The sequence below is a fragment of the Myiozetetes cayanensis genome, unplaced genomic scaffold (genome assembly GCF_022539395.1).
Source record: "Myiozetetes cayanensis isolate MyiCay16 unplaced genomic scaffold, myiCay2020 scf5-8, whole genome shotgun sequence".
Taxonomy (NCBI): domain Eukaryota; kingdom Metazoa; phylum Chordata; class Aves; order Passeriformes; family Tyrannidae; genus Myiozetetes; species Myiozetetes cayanensis.
The window spans coordinates 37,377,756-37,402,267 of record NW_026087742.1 but is presented as its reverse complement, the minus strand read 5'-3'; the positions used below and the strand labels follow the sequence as shown (position 1 = coordinate 37,402,267).

At 41.1% G+C, this 24,512-nt stretch overlaps 1 protein-coding gene across 1 annotated transcript in view; it reads left to right on the top strand.

The window, feature by feature from the left end:
• The window catches only part of MTMR2 (myotubularin related protein 2), a 63,005-nt gene that overhangs the window by 2,551 nt on the left and 35,942 nt on the right, over window positions 1-24,512 (top strand). The window contains exon 2 of the mRNA XM_050331393.1: window positions 19,330-19,435. Coding sequence (XP_050187350.1) covers window positions 19,330-19,435 — 106 coding nt within the window. The remainder of the gene's footprint in view (window positions 1-19,329; window positions 19,436-24,512) is intronic.

Genomic DNA, 24,512 nt, shown 5'->3' with positions numbered 1-24,512 from the left:
GAGGGTGCTGTCATCAGTTTTTATAATCCATTTTGTTTAAAAGGAACAAAACCCAAGAAATGAGTAGAAGGTCACTCATCCCAGAATCGCAGTTACCCAGCCACGTGAAACCTTACTGAGTTGTAGTTGCTGAATTGTTTTACACAAGATTTAGAAGACTTGGAAGGGTGCTAGTATGAAATACATACAGCAGTGCACTCCTTGGATTCTCTCAGCTCCAGGTTGGAAGTGTTATATTTCTAGAGGTACTTAAGATCTAACTCCTCGAGAAGACATGCTTGATAGAGTTTACTTATACTTAAGGTTGCTCACATTCAAATAAGTGCCTTAAAGAACTTATGTAAGTTTATTTGTGTTTTAGTAATGCCCATGAGAGACAGCAGTAATGGCATTCAACCGTGAAAGTTGCTCTGATATTTTAGTAGACTAAAGTAATGTGCAATACCTGTGGGCCTTGAGGAAGATGTGGGAATAACTAAACAAGTGTTTTCTACTTTCTCTCTCAGCTGGAAAAATGTTTGAAAAACTCTTAATGACATAGTATAGCACAGGGTAAAAAATCCACAGCTCTATATGAAAATACAAATTAGTTTCAGATGAGCAGGTCACAGTTAATTAACTCAGCTGCCCTCATAGTTGTGCTGAAACAGCCATTCTGCTTTTCAAGTCTCAGCTGTCTCACCCTGTGCTGGGTTTGGGTGGCACAGCACTGAGTTCTGCAGCTCTCTGTGATTTGCAGAGGTCAGTATTTAGGATGGACTTTCCTCTTACATCCTGTTCTCATGAAAGACACATGACCATGAGCCAACTACTTATAAAGAGCTGTGGTGGTATTTAATTAGCAGCTTGCAAGAAGTGCTTGTGTGTATCTGCAGTTGTCAGTCCAGGAACAACCCGTGAGACAGAAGAAGGAGTGAGGTAAAACACTGATTCTAATGTTTGATGAGCTACAGTACAGTTATGTCCAGAGGAGTAAGCTTTACTCAATATTATGGGCTGATCTTATATCTTTAAAATGGCCTGAGGATCCTGGGTGAGTGAGTAATAAACACATTTCAGCGGTGCTAGTTATTCAGTCTTCTTCGGAGACCACTCTTAAGATGAATTTGTGGGTGGGGTTTTTGTGTTGTTCTTTATTCATGTTTGAAGTTCCATATGGACCCTTTGACCTTTGGAATTCAAAGGAACAGCCAACAAAATTCTATCATAATCTTTTCCTTTAGTGAAAGGAAAGTCAGATAGAGCCATGTATGACTTTAGCAGAACATATGACTGTAGGAAAAAAGTGATGTCAAACTTCAGATATTTACTTTTCATTAAAAGTGATTAGGCATTTTCTCCATGTAGTCTGTGTGCTTATGTGCTGTAGTTTGATTTAACGTGGGTCTCTTTATATTCCTCGGAAATGTTACCTGAAAGAACATATCACAGTCCAGTAAGATACCTGAGATGCTTTCTGTTAGATCTGCAGAAGGTAAATCTGTATTGCCTGTGCAAAAGTGTGGAAGTGATTGTACTGTAAAGAAACTGCTATAGGAGATGTCAGTGATATTTCAACCTTGGTATAAAATGAGAAAAAGAGGTAAGGCAGTGGGCAGATGTTTACCATCAGCGTGATTGTAGCAATGTTTGATGTTACCACTGTCTTGGTTGCTTGTTACCACTTCTGTGCTGGTGGTTATCATCCACAAAGGTCTGCAGACATCTTGGATCCTATGCACTGCACTTTTACTGAAGCATATGAGAACGATCATGCTCCTTGTCTTTATGTTTTCAGGAATAACTCTGAAAACATAAACTCTGTGTAAATCAGTGCAGCAAGGTCTGTTGAAGCAATAACTCCATGAGGTATAAACTCCCCCTTGTCTCAAATAGGGCCCTGTCAATACCTGGTCTAATTTAAGGCTATGTTGAAGGAATTCTTTCCCTGCGGGTGAGAGTGATGCTGGAAGGAGCTGAGTCTGTGAGCTGTTGGCTGAGGAGGGCTTTTGCTGTAGCACCACATTGCTACCAGATGTGTGAGCTTTGCTGATTGAGTTGTTTTGTGATGAGTCATTGAAGTTAGAGTTTGAAAGGGAAGATTTTTGCCAGTTCTGGTGTTTGGTGAAGTGCGAGTAGCTGTCGTTTTCCTCGTGGGCCTTGAGAACATTGCTTGCATTTGATTTCTTGTATGTGTGAAGCAGGATTTCTCAAGAGTCATTACCATTAAAGACAAGTATGCTGCTGGCTGAGTGTTGATAATAAACTGGTTTTTGCATTAAGAGACTTAACACTATGCCTAGAACTAATTAGCAACTCCAAATGGGCTCGTCATTGATTTTAATATGTAAGCGATGATTTATAACAGTTGCAACTGAAGCCCATCCTGAGATAGGTTTGGGGGTTTTTTTGTTACTGTGTGTTGTGAAGCTAACTAGCAGTTTTGCCTGCATATAGATTTGCAGAGCAAGAAGAATCTTTTTAGAGTCTCAGGATTTTGGGCAGAAAATAACAGTCAGTAAGAAAGAGTTTAGAGCTTTTAATTTACACAGTGTGCTTGTGAAGAGAAACCATTAACTCTGAAGAATTTGGGAACTGTTTTAAGTAGCAGTCTTTGCCATGCAAGTTTCTATTCCTTCATTCATCAGAAACTACTCCTACTTGTCTCAGGGTGCGAGACCTTCAGTCTTAAACATTTTCCTCTGTTAGACGCGTGCACGTCTCATTGTCCCAGCCCTAACTGTTCAATAAAACACTTTTTATTGGTGACAAAAATGTTGGGTTTTACGTTTATTTTTCATTTGAGAATATAAAATAAAACCGACACTCACCTGTTCATTGCTGTAATTAATGTTACATTGCTGTTTAAAGGCTGCATGGGAATTTGCGGTGCTGTGGTTCTAGCTCCTGTACAGATGGTGATGATTTCTGTGCTGAAGAGACAGGGACCAACTATTTAGACGTGCCTAAGCCAGGACTACTCCATTTTTAATAATGCCTGGCGAATAATTTTACTAAGCTCTTGGATGTGCAGTCGAGTGCTGAGACTCCTTGCTGAGAGACTGGGCAAAGAGCAAGAAAGTCTAAGGATGAGATGAAAAACAGTGGTGGAGACATGCGGTGAGATCTGGCAGCTGGTGAGGAGTAAAGCTAGGCTCAGAACACGACTCTCTTGGGTCCCAGCAAGAACTGCCTTTTCTGAAGAGAGATGCTGATGCTATGTTGACTAACTACTTGCTAGACAGTTCTGAGTTGTACACATAGTTCCTTAACTACAGGCTATTTACAACAGAGATGCAGTTGCAGAACCTGAATTTTAAGACTGAGAATGACCTGACAATGTCAGATTACACTTCCTATCTGTTGCAAGATTGTACTCCTGCTATGACTTCGATTATAGGTTAACACCTGCCTCAAACATATTTTATCACCTATTTCAGATGTTTTATCGTCTCCCTTCCTTTGCTAATTTTTTTATACCTCACATACAAAGGCAATAACTGCATTTGGAAAGGTCATAATACTTCTTGAATGGCTCAGCAAATCGATAGTCCACATCTTCTTTTTCATTAATCTTTTCCTGATGACCTGCTTTACTGTCACTGGTTTTTCATGCTGAGGATATCACCCAGTGTAAAAAGAGACATGGTCCTTACACTGGAGGGCTTATGTTGACTCAGGAGTTGGACTTGATGATCCTTGTGGGTCCCTTTCAACTCAGAATTTTCTATTTTACCAGAAGGCTTAGTGAAGGAAAAAAAAAAAAAAAGCATTCATTAGAAATGCATCAGAAACAGAGGTCACTTTGATATATAGGTGTTACATGCAAGTCTATTTGTAATACAACACATGAAACAGTCTTTTTATTTGTCCATGGGAAGCCCATTCCACCATGAGGAAGAGGGTGACAGGGAGGGAATGAAGTGCTTGGTTTGTAGAGGTGTCTGGGATAACCCAGGGAAGAGAGAAAACAGGAGAGACACTGTCACAGTAGTTACCCCATCTTCATTTTTAACTGAATAAACATCTGGCTCTTCTATTACCCTAGTAACTGGGAGCTAATTGAGGAAAAAATCAGTGAAAGACAACAACAAAAAGTCAGTGGAACTTTTCAAGTATTTGCTTTTCCCTTTCCTACCATCTGTAGTTACTTTTACCAGAAAATGTTCTCACTCAGTAATTTTCCAGTGATTTCAAGGTAGCTCTTTTCTTTATTTCTCTCTTGATTCTCTGTTCCATGGATTCTTTTCCATTGCTTTCTAAACCCTGATATATTTGATGAGGAGAAAAGTGTTAGCAGTTTTTGAGTCCATAATCCCTTCAAGGTGATGTTCTAGTAATTTAGTTAGCTCTGTACAAATGCTTCCACTTTACAGATCTGGCCTTTGTAGTCTTCTGGCCATCGCATCAGAATCATCAATACTAGGTCACCCAATGATTCAAATTTGATCTGAGTCAGGTGTGGGTGTGTGATTGTATTTCTGCTAACTATTTAGAAAAACATGAACTTATGGATTTTTTTCTTTTGTTCTGAGAAGACTGGCGACACCTGTTTAGAATGAAACAATGTGTTTATCTGGATTTATTTACTGTGGTGTAGGGATTACATGCCCATACAAAGTGTTACACTCAAAACCTTGTTTAAGGGCAAAAAGGCAGCATGTCTTTACATAGCAAAGAATTTATTCTTAGTGTAACTGAATTTTTGGAAGTTTAGCCATTATTAGTCCAGGTGCAATTATTACAGGAAAAGAAAGAATAATGATGCCGTTAAAATGTCAAACATTCAGTTCTTGGTTTCTACTTCTCTTCTTGGTGTTATGTTTATCCCTCTCTTACTCCCTCTTGGGGCCTCAGGGCCCCAAGTTTGCTGATTTTATTCTTGTGGTGATGGGTGTTATAACAAGTTGTCAGCATCTGGAGTCCTTTGCTAGGAGAAGTATGAGGTTCATCCTGGTGATTTTGTTTTTTCTTCTTTACTATAGGATTCACCTGGGACCATTTTAGTATGTTTCGTAAAGCAACTTTACACCTGTCTTTTTCTTCATTGCTCCACAGTTCCACATTACATCTGATTTTTTTTTTTTTGCCATATATAGTCGCTCTTATGGGTATTAGACGCTATTTCTTTGTTCTCTTTGTTACCCCTAAACCCAGTTTTGTCCAGCCCCAAGTCTGCATTTCTTTGGCTGACCGTTGGTGAGTTGTTTACAGCCATGGTCTCCAGTGTCAAGCTTGAGCCCAGTTTTTTCTCTTGTGCCTGTACTCCTCCATGCCACATCCCGTGTCTCCACTTCTCCAGACCTCTGCTGTGATACCAGGCTGTTGTATTTCTTTATACAAAGTTGCTACATTATTGGGGAGTGTCTTAATATGTGTAAAATAGCTGCTTGCAACTGTTGTCTGTGCAAAACTATGGTTGTACCTCACACAAACAAAAATAAAACGAAGTAGATACACACACCTGGCCAGTTACAGAAATTGCAGTCACACCTAAGCCAGTTAAAAAAGTTGCAGGCAGGCCAAGAAAAGCAAGAGCGGCTGAGGCCTTGAAAATTCAATACAAAGTTTATGGCCCATGAAGAGCAATGGCAACACTGAATGACAGGGCTAAAAGTTAACCCAACTATTTTTTTTCTGTACAAAGTGTAACCGATGGAATGAATATACATCTGGTCATTGCTTGGTGTTTTGTGATCAAAGTGTTTGGTGGGTTTTTTACCCCCCTACAAAATACACTGAGGTGAACCACAGCCTCATTCCTACCTTTGCCTTTAGTGAAAATTTGTGCTATTTTTATTGCTGTGTTAATAAATCCTGTTGTTGATTTCAGTTGACACCACTGATGAATGGTCTTCTAGAAGAGTAAGATTGCACAGATCAGCAGTAGGATTACCCTCATCAATGAGTTCAGCTAAATCCTGCCCATGAAAGAGCTGAAGGCTGTGAACAGCTTGGTTACAATTCTAAGACTGAAGGGCGGGTCTGGCTGCTGTGGAGAGCAGATGCTGAAGGCAGGGACAGGTCACAGAGAACAGTTCTGGAAATGGGAGCCACTGTGCAGGAGGGCCTCCAAGCTCTGTCCACAGGCACATCATGTGAGAGAATAGAATCACAGGATCACAGAATATTCTGAGTTGGAAGGGACCCGCATGGATCATTGAGTTGAACTCTTAAGTGAATGGCCCATATAGGGATTGAATGAACAAGCTTGGCGTTATTAGCACCATGCTGTAACCAACTGAACTAATCTCAGAGTGTGAAACCTGTAGTACCAGAGATGAACTGCTGAAGGATGACTGTCAAAATCAATCATCACAGTAGAGGTTGGTTTAACCAGTAGATGGGATACCTTTAATAAATCAAAACTGATCAGCAATCCCATAGAACCTCTGAAAAGAAATGAAAAGTGTGAGATATTCTGCTCATATTTTACCCAAGTTGACTTTTGAGTAGACTGTTCTTGCAAATTCAGTCTGTGTCTTCCAGTCTAAGAATGGCTATCCCACTCCCACTCTGAAAATGAACCTCATAAGAGAGGAAAATGAACCTTATAAGAGAGTACTTTCCAAGTCTTTTTCCTCAAAGGTAAAGCAACATGCTAACAAACTGGTCATGAAACACGGGTGTGAGAAGAAGGATATGGTGGGACTGTTTGTGGTTGTGCTCAGGACTTGTGCCAGCAGAACAGTCTTGGGCCTTCACTTATTACTACCTGCTGGGGCATAGCTCATGCTGCCTCCAGCACCATGGAGAGACATAGTTAGTCTGTTTTTTGCTAAAACATACTCTGATTCTAGATTCCACTTTCTGCTTCCACCTTACATAAAGAAAAATACAGGCATCCTGCATGAGATGTTTCTCATCTTATTGGATTGATACAGAGTTCTGGTAGTCTCTGGGGTTTTTTTGTAGACAATGGTGTAGAGTGAGTCATCTCAGTTTCTCTGCAGTGACTCTAAGTAGAGCCTACAGTGAATAATTCAGGTGTGACCACCTCCACAAAACTCCCTCCTCATCATGGTGGTAAGGGCAAAAAGTGCATTGAATTTGGGTTGTTCTCCACTCCAAAAAAAGGAAGGAGCTATTTCTTAATTCACAGCTTTCCTCTTTTTAACGTTAGCTAAATCTGTTCGCAAGTGAGAAGAGAGCAGAGATTTGTAGTTTGGTTTCCTAAGCCCCATTTCTTCATGTATGTGTGTGTACCTGTCTAGTTTGTCCACTAGTAGTTTTTGTAACGTGGGCAGTTTTAACCATGTTTGACAGAGGAGTGGAAATAATAACTTAGAACAAGTTTTGCATTTAAACAAAGATGGGAAATGGGAGGGGAGGGCACAGGAGTTCTTCCTTTACAGAAAAAGCTTGTTTCTTTTTCAACACAGAGGAATACTTAGATAAGAAGGATTACATGTATGTGTGCAGATTGTTTTGGACAAGGCTTCTGTAAGTTGAAGAAATACATTTTATTCTCTCATTTTTGTATTTGCTTATTTTCCTGTGCTGCAAAAAGGTGTCTGCAAAATGCTGTGTTCAGTTAAAAGCACAAAACAAATACAAACTACTCTGCTGCAAGACACTCATCATCACAGATCCAGGGTAGGATCTGGTTCAGATTGCCATATCTCCTTGTGAAGTGGCTTATCTAAAACCACCTTACCCTTGACAAAGTCAATACACTCCACAAGTAATTCAGTTGAACAAAGATAAGTGTCCACTCTGGGGAGCTGAGTTGTTGTCTAGACTCCACTGCTTGGGTTTCCATTGGGTAAGTGGGAGCATAGACACCTGTGGTATCTACCAACCGGAGCCAAACCATTCTGACCTCATTGATGCTACTCCTTTTTGAGTTACTTTGCTTTTCATATACGTTCCTCCTGCTTAAGGAAGCAGAAATGGCAAGACGAAGTGGCTGTGGGTGATCTTAGACTAGCCCTCATTTTGATGAATGAGAACTGATGTACAGAAAATCCTCAGATGGCTTGCAAACTTTGTGTGCCTCATTTCAAGGTGGAAAAATTTGAAAGGCCTTTGTTTTCACCATGTACCCTACAGGTGGCCAGTGGGGTGCATGAGTGTGTAGAACCCTTTGCCAAATCTGGGCCATATGTCAATAAATGAGTGGCTGCTAAACACTTATAAACTGGGCTTTTTATTAGGCAATAAATGGGACTCAGCTTGTGGAGTGACCTGGCACCAGTTATGAGTGTTGAACCTGGACACTTTAACTGATGGACCACCATCTTCAGTGATGCTGAGCTCTGAGATTTGTGACAAGATACACAGTTATAGAATTGTTAAGGTTGGAAGGGACCTCTGGAGATCTAGTCCAACCCCCTGCAAGGCAGGGTCACCTAGGGCAGGTGACACAGGAACACATCCATGTGGGTTTTGAATGTCTCCAGAGAGCGAGACTGCATGACCTCCCTGAGCAACCTGCGCCAGTACTGTGCCACCCTCAGTGTAAAGAAGTTCTTCCTCATGTTGAAGTGAAACTTCTTGTCGTTTGATTTATGGCCACTGCTCCCTGTCCTATCAATGGACATCACTGAAGAGTGTGTGGCACCACCCTCTTGGCACCTGCCTTTTGGATATTAATGAGATCCCCTCTCAGTCTTCTCACACAGCTGTTCAGTGTTTCTGAAAACATCCTGTGTTGTCTTATGTTGAATTTCTGGAAATATGGCCCCCAAGTATTGTATACTTGTCTGACTTTGAGCTTGAGATTTTGCTAGGGAACAATTTCATGCAAGGACTGGGTTTTCAGTGGAGTAAAGTTGTTCTCAGTCTTTTTTTTTTGCACTGCAGCAAAGCACATGGCTGCATATTGTCTGTGAAAGCGTATCAAGGTGTTACACCACGTCAGTTTTGCTAGGTGATACAATATTCTCCAGATTGGCTATATTTATATATCCTTTCCTCCTTCTTTTGATTTTTCCCAGGATGGAACAAGTAATGTCATTGATCAGTAAATCGCTGGTATTTTTAATTCCTGTGGGTGTTCGGTTTATTGGGGCAAGGGGGTTGCGTGGTATGTGTTTCAAAGAAAATCAGAACATTTAACAATATGTGTTACGTTCTAACTAAGGTGTTTCTTAAATAGGGACATAGGAAGGAATCTAAAGAAAAACTGAGGCAGCACATGGACTGTGAGAAATACATGTATATTTGGTTAATCTATATGCAACTGGTTCTTAGTACGAAAGTAAAAGTTAAGGTATTGCCAGAATACAAGTAGTAAAAGAAAAGTTATATCTGTCTTTTATTCAGTTCTCCTTTCTGTCCTAAGGTGAGTAGTTATTAATATAATTTTTGTTTCTGTTTCTTTCCTTGATCAAGTTAATAGTTTTTTCCTAAAAATAAAAATAAATTTATAAACAAACAAAATATTTAATATCCTATGTCTTCATTCAGAGTGTTTGCAGAGACAGATGTTGCCAACCCTCTTTCTCCTGTGGTGTGCAATGGTAAATCCAAGGTTGCTCAGATGTAGGAGATAGCAGTACCACCCAGGTCTCTTAGTTCCCTGCTACAGAACATCACTGAGCCCTGGAGTCAACACCTTCTGCAGGCAAGGCTAAGGGACATGGGTGTTCTCGTAGCACCAGGAAACACTTGGATTTTTGAGTTGCCTTTTTGCCAGAGCAATCATGTGGCTTGGCTGTGGTCTGCTGAGACTGCTACTTGGGCTGTTTGGGGAAGAAAGCTGCAGGTCAGGACATACGCTGATTCACTGCGGCCTAACAGATCACTTGCCAGACACTCTGTCAGTCAGTGATCTCCCTGATGGCTTTCTGTCTGTCCCTTTGCAGCAGTGCCTCAACCATCTGAAGCGTGAGGTGCTGGAACGTCTCTGCCTCAGCTGTGTTTTTTTGATCTAGAAATACTATTTTCTCGGGCAGTGGGGGCAAGATCTTCTTCACTTCTAGTTCAGTCCTGCCCTCTGTAGCATCTTTGAAAACAAAGGCTCTAACTCCTTCTGAACAACATCGAAGATCCCCAAAAACATAGCAATAAGGAATTAGGAAGATGCAGAGAAGAGCAGGTGGGAGCACTGTTCAGCAAACAGGCGACCCTGTTTGTGTTGACAGTAAGCAGGGTTGTGTTTTGAACCTCTCTTCACCTTATAGTCATAATTTATTTTTGGTGCTAAGGGTCTGTGTGGGTGATTGGAAACCCCTGAGCTTTGGATACAGACCCAGATGTGTGCACCACCTCTAGGAAGTCTGTCAAACCTTCCTCCCAAGGCTTGGGGCAGGGCCAGACCGACAGGGCTGCCTTTCTGTTGTGTCTCACCTGCAGGAGGTGGGTTGCCTGTCTTGCCCCCTACTCACTGCTCAAACTCCTAATGCTGCAAGCAAAAGTGCTTGTCCTAGTGGTGGATTTTGCAATCCAAACACTTCCATTAGGAACAGGAGTCAGACCAAAGTACTGGATTATCAGCCTGCTTTCAGAAGGTAGTAAGGTGGAAGAATTTGATTCAGCACCTATTTTGTACTCTGTGGGTTTAAGCTGAAATTGAATTGGTGAAACAGAGGCAAAATGCCAATTCCCTGCAGAGGTCTGACAACTTCCTGAATTTTTTTTTCTTACGTTCTCTTGTACCTGAGCATCATCCCACACCAGCTGGGAGCTTGTTAGAAACCTAACTTCCCTTTTGTTCCTCTCATGAATATAGATCATTTTGTAGTTATCTTCCATGTGCTGATCAGAGAATATCGTTTGAGACCTCTGATCGCTCTTGTTCTTCCTGTTTTTTACCTTCTGGATTGTTGACTCATGAAAGCATGATACTGTGGGCTGCTTGCTGTTGTTAATTACAAACTGCATATTGGTTTGTCTTTGGGCGTTGGCCTTCTATTCTTGGAATCTTGCAAATATTTTAAACAATCAGCCTATTGTTTAGCAAGTGCATGCACTGTAGGCCTTTTGTGAATATGAGTTAAAAAAAATAATAAAAGAATGACTAATGGAGCACGAACAGTGCTTGTGACACTGTAGTCCATTGTGTAACTACTGAGAGCAAAATTTGCATTCCTAGAAAAGCTTGTTCACGGTCAAAATTTAGGGCATTCTCTTTATGGCTCATGGGAAAACATGTACTATATATTCAGCTCTGGATGCTATTTGGAAGGATCAACTTTTAAAAAATGTCATTTTCCTCCCTTGGAACAGTGAAGTCAGACTGAGACCCAGCTTTGCTTGGCAACAGATGTGAATCTTTTTCATTCAGGCAAGTGGCATGGGGGGGCTATTTTAGGTCTGTCACATACATGCACCATGATTTGTTTGTTGAAATGGCTTCTTTATAAGATGATACTGAACTTTGACATTGCCGGCCCTTTTGAATAGTAAGGGTACATTGTTGTATAATGTAACTGTCTGCCTCTTCTGAATGCCAGAGGCAGCCTGGCAGTTGGTGCTTTTCTTTCCTTCAAAAGCATATTTGTTTATGGCTTTTAGTTTTTCTGCTCTGAGATTGTTACAGGTTAAGCAGAGGTTAACTTGTAACTGTTAAGTGGGATCTTCAAATATTTTGAGAAATCATGAGTTCCATGCACCTGAATCGTAGCAATTGTCTGTCTTGCATGCACCTAAAAAGAGGGTGCAGGGTGTTCAGAGGGGTAATGGTGCATCTCCTATGCACTATTGATGCATTATGGTGCATCACCTATGCTATAGGTACTGTGGCACTTGCTGTCTAGGTAGAATTAGCCTGTTTTGATTTTGCAGTTTGCTGTGAAGAATTAGGATGGGGTCACTGCTCGCTGGAGATACTACTCCTTTGGCTGTCTGTGAAATCTCTTTGGGAAAGGTATGTGCCCATTATTATGGGCACACATGGTACTGATCACTGTGGGAGTCCTGTACTGGGAGAGATGGTGCTGAAATGTTAAAACTTAATTTACAACAGCAGAGCCTGTTCCGGCTCCTTGGCAGAGCAGAAGCCAGCACAGAATGCCCAGCTCCTGCTTCAAGGCCCTGGTTCTGTTAGATGCTGGCTGAGCTTTGAAGTGTTTGCCTGAAGAGGAGCATGTGAGGGACTTCTGAGGACCCTTCAGGGTCTATATGCATACACAGATAAGGACTATGGGGACCACTTAGCCTTAGCAGAGATTCACATAGAGCTACTGTAAATGGGAGAGTCTGATGTGGGCAACAGCTGGATGTCCCAGGCCAGTTCAGCCAGGACTAGCGAGGACAGAGTCGTATTCATGGGGAACAAGCACCAGTTTGTCTCCCTCTGTTCTGATGTGACCCAAGGGGTTTTTCAGCATTACTTTTTTCTTCTCTGAAAAAAACAGGAATGTTGAGGAGGGAGTGTGGTCAGCTTGAGTTTGGGAAGTGAGCAGGCAGCGCTTAATACCTTTGCAGCATTACACTTGTAAGTGAAGTGCCAAAGTGCTGCAAGTGCTTCTATTCAGGGCTCTGCTGTAAATTCGAACCAATTGGACCCTGCTCTCTTGGCATCTGAAGCTTCCAAATTAAATTGTATTTGCCACTAGTCATCATTAATTTGCAGTTTTCACCTTAATAAATTTTAAGAAGGCACATAATGAGAAACTTCTTTAAAAAGCAGAAAGAGAGGAAATGGAAATTTGCCCTCTCAGTATTTTTCTCATTTATGACCTCCATGTCTGAAACTGTATCTCTCAGTGGTGCATTTTGTCACTTGTTTTCCATGTCAGTTCAGTGACTATTGAAACAAAATATTCTGTTTGATACTGAAGAAATGATGTGAGCAGCTCATGCTAATTAGCATCTGAGTAATAGACACACCTTTGCAAGCAATGAAGAATCTACTTGTACTGACAGGGAAAGAATTTTCATAAAGAAGGTGCTGGAAAGGTGACTTTATCATCACTATGTTTTGGTTGTGTTATTTATAGGATTGAACCAGGTTAATATTTTAAGACACTGGTACAAAAAAATAGGTGTTCTTAAGCCCTGTGAATATACTGTAAATAAAAATGGCATATTTTTCACAACTGTGTTTCCCTTCTGTTCCATCAATTTTTCATAGAATTATGGGTGTTAAATTCATATGCACATTCCTGCTCATTGATTTAGGAGGGGAACTTCAGGAATCAGAACCTAACTTTTTTTTTTTTCCCCTTCTTGTGGTCTGTTTTGGTTTTGTTTTATTTTGTTTGAGGTTTTTGTTTGTTTGTTTGTTTTTAGACAGTATCTTATTTTGAAGCAGGACAAAAGTCTCTTTCTTACTTTTCAAAGTCTGAACAAGTATCAGAGAACCATAGAATGGTTTGGATTGGAAGGGACCTTACAGATCATCCAGTTGCAATCCCCCTGCCATGGGCAGGGTCACCTTCCACTAGACCAGGTTGTCCAGGACCACATCCAGTGTGGCCTTGAACACTTCTAGAATGGGGCATCCACAGCTTCTCGGAGGCAACCTGTGATGGTGTCTCAGCCCCTTCATCGTACCCAAGTCCTTTTGTGCATAGGATTTACTTGTCTTTGTGAAAGTGTATATAATTTATGTTCTTGCTGATCAGAAATACTGTAGAAGGAATATATGTATTTTTGATGTTTCTGCTGAACAGAAAGAGGCACACTTCTAAGAACTTGCTTGGAAATAACCATTCTCAGCAATTACAGGCTGAAATAGTTTAGCCAGCTTACACCTCATTGATTTCATGACTTTTGTCTAAGGTTTTGCCAGAAACCGTTGTCAAGTTTTATGTGATACATGAAATTGGTTGTTGTGACTCTCTTCTTGAGTAACACAACTCAAGAGAAGATGTTATGTAGCATGGTTATCCTTAGGCCTGATATTCACAGAAAGCTCTTCACAGACATCTATTTGGAGGGGTTTTTTTCCTCTGGAGAGTGGAGACAGCAAAGTAAAATGTCCTGGGTTTGAAGTACAAAGAGTGTTGTATTAAGTTCCCTATAACAGGGGTAAGGATACAGGTAGGAGGGCTCAGTCCTGCATTGGTCTGCAGCAGGTTAAAGCTTCAGGGCTTCACAGTTTGATTCTGGCACTTTCTTTGCATCTTTGTGGTTACCTTTTACCTGTCCTGGATTCACTGTTCTCCATGAGGTCAAATCACCCTGTTCAGAAGCTGTACTTGTGCTTTCTACTTCCAGGGGAAACTATTGCTTCTCTACATTAGAAAAGAAATAATCTCATTGTCAAACCTTTACTGTAACAGTTGCAAAAAAAAAAATTGACAGCTACAAGTTTTATTTCTTTTCCTAAGCTTTCTGATATGTCACATTTTTTACACTGCAGGGATCTGAGGGTAGAGATTGCCTTGTATCGTTATGGCAAATGGCATATAATGATACTCTTTGAAGTGGCTTAAGACCTTATCACTGGTTTCACCCAAAATATTTTCCCTGCACGTTCATAGTTTAACAGATAGAGTTTGCCTATCTCAGATGTTTCTGTTTGCAGCTTCTTTACACCTTTGTTGACAGCCTCAGCTCAGCACACTGGCATACCTTCAATTCTGCTACGGATGCTGTAATACCTTTCAATTGCCTGAACAGGAATCACCGGAGGGCATCTGTCTGAGTCTGAATTATGTTTGAAAACCATCTGGCATGTTGTGGGATAGTCCTAATAATAACAATGAACACTTTATCAGGAGTTGAGTCACTGTGCTTGGTTTCCAGTATAATTCTCTTATTAGTTGCATATATGTATTCCATATAGCCAAGGGGTTAATGCTGCGTGCAGATACTGTATAAGACCATTGTGCCGACAGCTCACATTTGGACTCGTCATTCACAATCTGGCTATAAAGAAACATATTTAAATAATAAAAATAATTACCAAGATGAAAGACATGGATCAGCGTTAATTGCGTCCTAGACCTGTTTCCTGTGTCTGCATGGGGGAGGAATGAGGAAAGGAATAAATGGGAATGGCAGTCACAGGAGTAAGGTGCTTTCCCTGGAGGTGCTTTTGACCTGTTGAAGAGGTCTCTTTTCGTACTTAACACAGACATCCATCAGTAAGGACGATGCAGAGCTGCCTCGGACTGAAGCATAGAAAGAAAAATGCTCCAGGAGGTCCTTGGTCTTCCCTGGTTCCTCACAGGAACTCGCTTATTTTCCTATAGGAAGAGCTCAAAGTATTTTGTGAACCTGAGTATATGTTGTTTCCTAGAACCTTAATGAGGTTCAGAGATAATGCTGTACTTTGGCACGTTTAAGTAGTATTGAACTAGGCCTTCAGCTAGCAGTGACTGGCACAGCCCTAGTGATTTTGAACCCTTGCTGAAACCTGTCCAAACCTACCTGTGTTCTCAGATGTTTGTCAGGTGCCCCCCCAACCCAGAAGTTACATGTGACCGTGGTGCCTTGACTGTCCCTCAGGTTTAGTCTGTGTTGCCTTACTGGTTACACAGCTGTTAAGGGGTTGTCACTGTGAGAACAGAGCATCCTCAGTGGGGTCCTCAGCATGTTAGGCTGGTGCCAGACGTACTCGTCATGTTGCCAAAAGTATGGTAAGAGACAGCTTTAACTTTACATTGGCAAAGGCTGGGACAATATGCAGAAGCTGTGTCAGAAGCACGAGTAAATGTTTTGCCTGAGATGATGCAGAAGGGCTGGTGGCAAAACGTGGAGGGAGCTCTTGTCTCCTGAGTTTATGTATTGGCCCCAGGATGTTCTCCTGCTCTCCGCCACCCAGAGGCATACGATACTGTGCGGTTTGAAGATCTTTGCTTTTGCATTGGCAGCAGAGAAGAGCTCAAGATTGACTAAACCACTGAAACTAACAAACTTCTCATGTGCAACACTTGGAGGGGCATTAGATTAATTAGTTTGCTGAGCAGTGGAGCTGAAGCTGTGCAACTGTCCGACAATGATAAGAGGAGGGAGCTGGAAACCAGCGACCTTTTGGTTGTCTGCTCCTTCGTTCCATCTCAGCTCCCTAGAAATGACAGATGAGAAGAACAGAGGTAGCCAAACATATGCAACCTATGCATACTCTGCCGAGCTGCATAATCCAGGGGTATTGTTCACTGCGTGTGCAGGCTGTGCTTCCCAAAAGCTCCCACAGCCGACACTGAGAGGAGGCATCACTGGTGGTTTCTGCGGGAGCAGAGGGACATTGGTGTGGGGATCTTTTGAAAATCCACTTCTAAAATGCAAACACTTTCCTTCTTTAACACCCACTTGAAGCCCAGTGTGATCAATAAACACAAAACACTTTCACAGCTCAGACACACTGTGGATTATGGTTCTCCCCCCTCCTTTTTTGTTTCTTTTTGTTTCTTTTTGTTTCCATTGCATAAAGCAGTCTGCCCCATAGTTTGCCATAGTGAAATTAATTAACAATTTCATAAAAATCTTTGGTCTTCAATGGTTAGATAATTGCTGCTTGTGTATTAAGTAGGCATTGGGAACGTACCCGGGCAGACAAGTTGTGTCAACCCAAAAACTGGTGAAATTTTGATCCTTTTGTCAGCACTCTCTCTCCTGGGAGCTGTTCAGAGCAGGGTAGACAAACACCTCTTGGGAGATGTTTGGGTGTAGCTTGTCCTAGCGTGGGGGCAGAGAGGCTAGCACGCTCCACTAAACCTTTCCAACCTTTCCAGCTCCCTTTTCTATCAATTAAGGATGTGAATTTTTTATGCAAAAAATACTTGGTTGAGTAAGCTGTCCGGCATGGTGCACAGGGCCATGTCAGCTGCTGGTATGCCCTGGTTTAGATACTTAGCACCTGTGCTAAAGGATTTGTAAACTCAGCAGAGTTGCTGACCTTTAAAATACATTTAAATACACAAAAGTCTGGGACCTGAAAGGGAAGGGAGCTAGAATGCATGGCTTCTGGAGGCTCACTCTGAGACTCTGGCTCCCCCGGCTGGAGCCGGTGCGGGAGAAGGCACGGTAGGGACCCAGGCACAGGAGTCAAAGGCGTCACCCTGCAATAAAGGCTTCTACAGTATCTGCTTGCTCTTCATTGATAAATAAGTACCGCTAAGTACCTTATAAATACCATCTCCTTATAGGTTGCTGTACAGTAAACAGGTGCTGCTCTGTAGAATGATTGTGTGATTCCCTTTTTTTTTTTTTTTACGTGCTTATAAAAAAATTAAATTAATTAAGCACTTGCAAATGTGAGGGTGAACACTTTGAAGATGAAGAGTGGCCATGCAGAAGCCAGGCTGAAAGGAGTTGCAAGGCAACACATCAGGGGTCTGAGCTCATTTAAGTAATGTAAAATGTGGTTTAGAGCTAAGCCTAATTTAGCATGCCTTCAGGCTGCTGTGCACAAAGTGCTCTCAGCCTTCCTCATCGTCTCCAGATCCAGATTCCTTCCCTCTCTGTATGCTGCATCTGATGATTTATATAGCCATGTAATGAATCCAATCAGCCCTGTTACCCACCAGAAGACTCTCTCCAACTTTAATAACAGTTTACTGCCCCGTCAGATCAGCAGATTGAGCCGTGCATCCCGTGGTGCCCATCCAGCAGAATGGAGATGGTAGCAGTTTACCTGGCAACACTGCAGGAGTTTAGCACGTTGAAAAGTTGAGTGAATAGCTGTTGAACTGTGTACAGCAAGTGCATTTGGTGGAGTTGTGCTATTTGATTGGCACACCAGTGTCATTTATTTTAAATAATTTTTTATTGTTCCCAGAGGTTCCATTTTGAAGTTTCTACTTCATAGGATGAAAGGGTTGCCAATACTCTTTAATGCTTGGAGATAGAAAACTAACTCCCAGCAAGAGCCCAGTTTTGCTGTAGTCCTTCATGTTTTTAACACTGTTCAATACTTTGCCAAACTCCAGAGAATAGAAATAAAAGTGGAACGTTCTGGCCTTTTGGTGGCTGTTTATCAGCAGCAAAACAATTTCTGGACAATTAGCAAATCTCCAGGCCCTTTGGAAGCTCAGATTATAGCTATTTCTAGGTTGTCACATCTAATTAATACAAGTAGTAGCGGTAATGCTCCTGTTGATATTCTGTTTTGGCCGTGACTAGGCTTGCAAGTCTGAGAGCTGATCCTTAAGAGTGTCTTTAAACCCAGATAAAACCTTTTTGGGTTTGGTAAGGGTGTGAGAATTAATTGGCACAGGTAGCATTTACTGCTGTACAGTGGCTTCAGGGAGTGACATTGTACTACAGAGGATCCTTCTTTACAGTCATCTGGGGTCTTAAAAACCTTAGTATTGAATGCTAATTTTAAGCAATTAGGGTTCTAGGAGAGGCTGCAGCATAAAATTGCTATAAAATATAAGCTTACTTTAATTGCTTACAGCTATATTAGAAAAACTGTATAAAAAAGAAAATTGTTGTTTTGCTTTCTTATTTAGCAAATCACACTTTGTGTCACCAGAGAGGTATGCTGGGAGAGTCTTTTTAATTCTCCAAAGGGTTATACGTATACTTGAAGGAGAGAAGTTGTGTGTGATGAAAAGAGGTTTTATTCTGAATTTCTTCCACTGCTGTAAAGCTGCGGTTGGAGCTGTGCTGGCATGCGTTCAGGAGTCTGTCTGTTTTCATCCCCTTGCAGCACACTAATATCTCCCATCTGAAAGCCTGAAATGGAGGCCCTTATTTTCTGTGACTTAGGATTTGATCAAGTGTTAAGGAAACTTTTCTGTCTGACCATCCAGGAGCCACTCTGGCACTCGTGCTACCTGAGCTGAGCCCGTAGCACCTCTGCAGTGGGTGGCTCCAGTGAGCCGGTGTGTGCCCTGCTTGACTCCCTCCCTACACAACCCCCACTCACACAGTCAGACAAGGCTTCCTTAGCAGCTCAATCCCAGGCTTTCCACAGCAGAGCCTCAGTCATCTCAATCCTTAAAACAGTATAATTATGGTGCAATAATAAAATAGCAGCTTGACCTGAGTGCCTTTGAGGATGGACCCAAACAAAGGAAACCCTGGGCTTTTATACCCCAACAGTCTAAGTGCACAAAAGTCTGCGGTCCTGGGCTCCTGCTGTGTCTCTGAGTGTCCGATCACCTGGCTAGGCCACAGGTCCCTGTGCCCTTCGTTGTGCAAAGGGTTGGCAGTTCACAGGCTCTTGCCTGAGGCTCCCTCCACCCAGAGCTCAACCTGAAGCTGGCACTGCAGGTGCACACCCAACTACCTGCTCTGAACATATTCCTCAGCGCTAACTTGTGGTTGTGTTAGCGTTGGCTCAGTCTGAGCTGATATTTGGTAATGAATTGTCTACCCTTTGGTAATCCCTGGTAACAGTGAGTAAAACAGGTTCTCTTAAAGCACTGCTGAGGGCTGAATAACTGAGAATGGAAAGGGTGGAAACAGCAAAAAATGCATGATATGTCTGTGAGTGGCTGAACTTGTGAGCTTTTGAGTCTTCTTCAGCACAGTTTTGATACACTGTGGTGTTTCTTTTTATAGCACTTCCACTTCGCACTCGGACCATTCTACTCACACCAAATCTGTTTCTGCTATATCGTCCGACTCGATTTCCACCTCAGCAGACACCTTCTCTCCAGATTTAAGGGTATGTATGTTTTGTCTTAAAAAAAGAAAAAAAAAGTTGTAACCTCCTTAAGAGAATGTCTTGCTTCTGTGAGTTGGATACGGTAAAATGTCAGCTTCCAATAATGCCAACATTTGTGTAGCCAAATCATGAAAGAACCTGAAGTCAAACAGGTGAAATTGTAGTTTAATCTCTACCATATTATCTCCTTTATAAAGTTGTTTAATCTTCAAAAAGCTGACTGCAACCATCACTTAGAGATGAAATTTCAAAGGAACTCCCATTTTCTTTTAGGTACTTTAAGTAAGTGAAATCCTCAACCTGTGAGTTGTATATAGCTTTTTTTCCTGTTGTGTGTGTATATGTAAGAGATGTTCTCTCTTGAGAACTCCTCCTTGTTTGTAAACACTGAGTCCTTGGAAGTATCTTCTTTCAGAGAAAGATTGCTATCTTCAAGCTGAAAAAAATGATCTTCTGTCACAATTAATTGCTCTGACATTAAAAAGGTCCAAACAGGGCTCTTTTAAGTTTGTTATTAGAGTAGTTAATTATAAATTCAAACTTCTAGTTCAGTGTCACGGGATTTTTGAAAGCTATCTTATGAAACCAAGGGTTTGCTGATATATCTTTGCTTTGAAAAAAACATCCCTGAGTATAATACTGTTGGTACTGGTACATTCTAGTAATGATCCAAGCATTTCTCAGCTGTGGTTGAGAGTCTTTGTAAAATCTAAACACAGTAAATTTGCATAAAAATATCTGAATAAAAAGCTAATTCCTCTGACAACCATGAAGATTTTTTTTCCTATGAGTATTGTCTCAGTCATCCATAATTAATAACAGAAAGTTCATAAATTACAAGAATATGAATGTTTCTTTCTAAAGGCAGCTTATTAGCCAGTTTTAAACTAGGATTTTAAACAGTAGTTTATGTGTAATCTATGACAGTTTACACCTTTTACTTATGGATACAAAAATAATCTTCCGAACCCTGAGATTAGCTCAGTTGGTTACTGCACTGAGCTTGTAATATCAAGGTTGTGGGTTTGATCCATGTATGGGCCATTGACTTAAGAGTTGGTGGTGATCCTTGTGGGTCCCTTCCAACTCAGAATACTCTGTGATCTGTGAACACACCTGGGTATGGAAGTTTGTTTTATGTCTAAACTTTTTCCTGGTGTGAAGTTAGGGTGCTAGTTACTCCAGCATACAGAAAACATCATTTTTAGCCTGAGGCTAAGTGATTCATTGTTCCGAATAAGATTTCAAATACTGCTACAGCTCTTAACTGTATATTATATATATTATATAACATTATAAAAAATTAAACTCAATTTCTTAATTTTTTACTGAAGTTTGCATATGTGGCGTTTTTTTCCAGTTTTGATGCACAACTGAACTGCTTTTTCACAGTTTATGTGACACTTGAGGACTATCTTTAGAAGTAGAGAACTAGGCAATATTTCCTATTTGGAATCAAGGTTGTCTTTCCCTTCTGGCAATTAAGATGTCTCAACATGTTTTCCTTCTAACCCTGATTGCTGCTTGTAACTCTTTTCCCCTCTTTTATCACCTTATCTGTGTGTACTGTGAGCTGTCTGGGTAGGGATTCCAGCTCTTCTGAGCTTGTCTGATTCCCCATCCAACAGGGTCTCTGTACCCATTAGAAATCAGTGTCCACAGAGGAACATTCACTTAACTGCATAATAGATTCTTCAAGCAGAAGATACCTATGTATTGCTTACTGGAGGCCATCAGAAACCCATAATTCCATACTGTGCCACAGTTCTCATAATTTGCAGAGTGATTTCTTCACAGCCTGCCCTCTTTTTTTTTTATTATTTCTAAGCAAATTGAAGTTCTGCCTTGGTTGGAGAAAATGCTGCTCTTCTTTCATTTAGAATAGTGTTTCAGAAGAGATGGTTAAGCAGAGAATTACTTATTTAGAATAAAGGCACTGCAGGCCAAGTGTGAGCACCTGCTTCTGCTGCCAGAATGCTTCTTGCTCTTCACCTGCATTAATTCTGCATGCCCTGAATTCAACACAAGCTTCACGTACTTCACCTAAAAACTTACTCTTGCAGAGGTGGTGTGAGTGGCTGTGATGGAGTTGTGTGTAGGTGTAAAGCTGGTTCTTGCCTTTACGCTTGAGTAGCTGTTTGTCAGTGGTAGACAGACCTAGTGAAAATGAATTCCCATGCTCCTGCTTATGTTAGGGTATAGGGAGAAAGGGGCAGTTTCCACTACTACATGTTGACCTTACCTCTCCTAGAGGAATTCATGCATTCATCATTGTGCTCTTTGTTCCTGAGAGTGTTTCATGCTGGAGAAGAAGCCTGGGAGGTGAGATGAAGATCAGTTCTCTGCCTGTGAACAACCTCTTGTGTTGGTATTGCCAGTGCAACTGCAGACTCACAGTCTGTCCTCAAATCAATCACTGTGGGTGCTGATGTGTTACTGTTTGCTCCCTGGGCTTCCTCTTGTAGCCTAATGCCACCTCCAAAATGGAACAGTTAGTATGAGTGGTGGTCAGCTGACACTGATTTCTTTCAGGTCTTGAGGATGATGGATGTCCTTTCCCTGGACTTATCATTCTTTGTCCAACTTTCTTTGAATTAACATCTCTGTCATGTGACAGTTCTGCAAGCTTTTAAAGTCAGTTCTGTGAGAGATTTTTCAAGGTCCTAATTGTTCTTACTATTTTCTTTGTTCTTAATGAAATGTGGCCTTGCCTTCGATATTGCAGATGAGGTCATACCAATAACTGATACAGTGGCTCAAGCATGTTCTCTGTTACTGCTCTCTCCTTACATGCCTGAATGTCTTGTGTAGGTTTGATTGGCACAAGACAGCACAAACTCCTGACTCTTAACAGGTGCTGAGATCTGAGCTAAGCACCCCATTGCTGTGGGACAAAAAGAAGTCCCACATTGTTCCTGGAAGAATGTACGAGAATAAGCCCTGCAGAGGGAACTAATGCATTTTGTGGTAAATGTGCTATGGGAGGCAAGTGCCTGTGCTACGCGTTGTTCTCACAGAAAGGTGTTGCATCAGATAGCTTTAAGAGGCTGAAAATAAGCTTTTCAGGATTTTGACGTGGATCTGCTGCTTATGGGATTATGATCTCGATGTATATTAAATTTTTTCCTGCTACATGGATCCATCATAACTCCTACTTCTATTTGGTCTCTGCCTTTGTGTGTGCATTGGCTCAAATTTAGGAATTGAACTTCTGTGACGATGGAAAAACACTTTGTCATAGCTACAATTAGCACTCTCTTTTTCTGTGGGGAATTTTTAGAAGAATAGTAGGCGTCCATTGGGAGGAGGGAAGCAGGGGAAGGACACACCTAATTTCTTGCTGTCTGTGCCTGCAGTTTTCTTTTGGAGTGCAATTAACACTCTGTGTGTGTGCATGCATGTGTGTAATGAGGTAAATGAGACAACCACAGGGGATTCCTACTGAATGCATGTGCAGTATTTTTCCTACATTTTTCTCCAAAGTATTTAATAATAACCTTTATGAAGGTTTTTATGTTTTGTTTTGTTTTTTTTGGATTTTTTTTTTTAATGTATATTGAGTATTTCAGTATCTGGAACTAAGATTAAATTGCCTTTCCATTAGAAAATTTATAGAATTTTCACTTCATAAACTAACTCTAGGTAACTTTTGGCTCCTTCAGTTAGTTTCATAGGGAAAAAAAAAGAAGAGGAAAAAATCCCCAACCCTCAACAGAAAAACAACAAGGCATTATTAGTTTCTCCCTCCACCCCTTTCTTGATCTCAAATCTGAAGCTGTTTAGAATTTATTTAGGGAATATACTTTTTGAGGGAATTTTTAGCAAGTATGCTGCCATATGTTTTAACATAAGTTATAGATCAGGCAAGAACAGAATTGAAGTAGTTGGAAGTGCAAATGGAGTTGGAAATCCATAGATACTTTGTAATTTGGGCTGAGATGTTAAAAACACCTTAAAGCAAATATTGCCAAAGGGATTGAGGTGTATAAATAGCTATTACAGATCTAGGAACTTGATGGTTAATAAAATACAGTGAGTTTCTTGCTCATAAGTCCTATAAGGCAATATTTTCTCCAGTGCTTATGTGGGGAGATGTGTCCATGCATTTTATAGTACTTAAGTCTTCTTGCTGATGTTCTAACTTCTATCCTTAGGGATTTTCATTTTGAATTAGCTGTTGCTTTATAGGATAATGCCTGAAGTTTACCAAGTTCAAGTCTTCAGAGTAGCCCTTATGAAAGGATTGGATCCTCATTTGCAGTTGAGAAGCAGTGTATATGGCCAGTAGAGCTTGCTGCCACTTCCCTTACAATCACTACCTTTGCCTGATAATTTGTTAAGGCCCGTTGTGTTTGCTTTTGGATTGTATACAGCAAAAGCTTAAACTGGAGGACAGAAACTCATATGGGTTTTTTTAATATTGCTTTTTGCATCTAGTCCATTCTCTGGACAGGGGAAACCAGTACAGCGGCCCTGTATGTCGCCTGCTTAGCTTGCAGCCTTCAGAAAAAGTGGTTCAAATTTTTGTTCTTAACTTTGCTGTTTGGGACCACTACAATGTTCTCCCCTTAGAGGGCAACGGTAAGATCCACAATTCCTTATATTCCTCTGAAGTTCAGAGAAAATGCTGTACAAGCATATGACCCATCCTTTGTGACTGTTTGCACCCTCTATAGCAGTTTTCTTCTTTAGTGTATGAGGAATCAGTGGATTTGCAGTGGGTTTATATAAGACATGCAAGAGCATTATTGTAGCATTCCCAGGACTCAAGAGATTAGAAGTGGGAAGAAACAGACTGGCTGGTGTAACCTTAATTTGTTATCTGTTGTGTGTATGTTCACACAACCAGCCCATGTGGTTTATTTTGTAAGATACATAACTGATGCATGACAAAAGGTATATGAAGAAAATCTTCCTTCCAAGATAGTAAATGGATGCCTTTTTTGTCTCCTTACGTTTCCTGGATGAAATCTGTTTGGGCAAGTATGCATTCAAGCTAGCCAACCACAATTCCTTTGTGCTCAATGGAAGGAAATAGGTCTTTTATGATCTGATTTGTTTCGTCTTTAAGGAATTG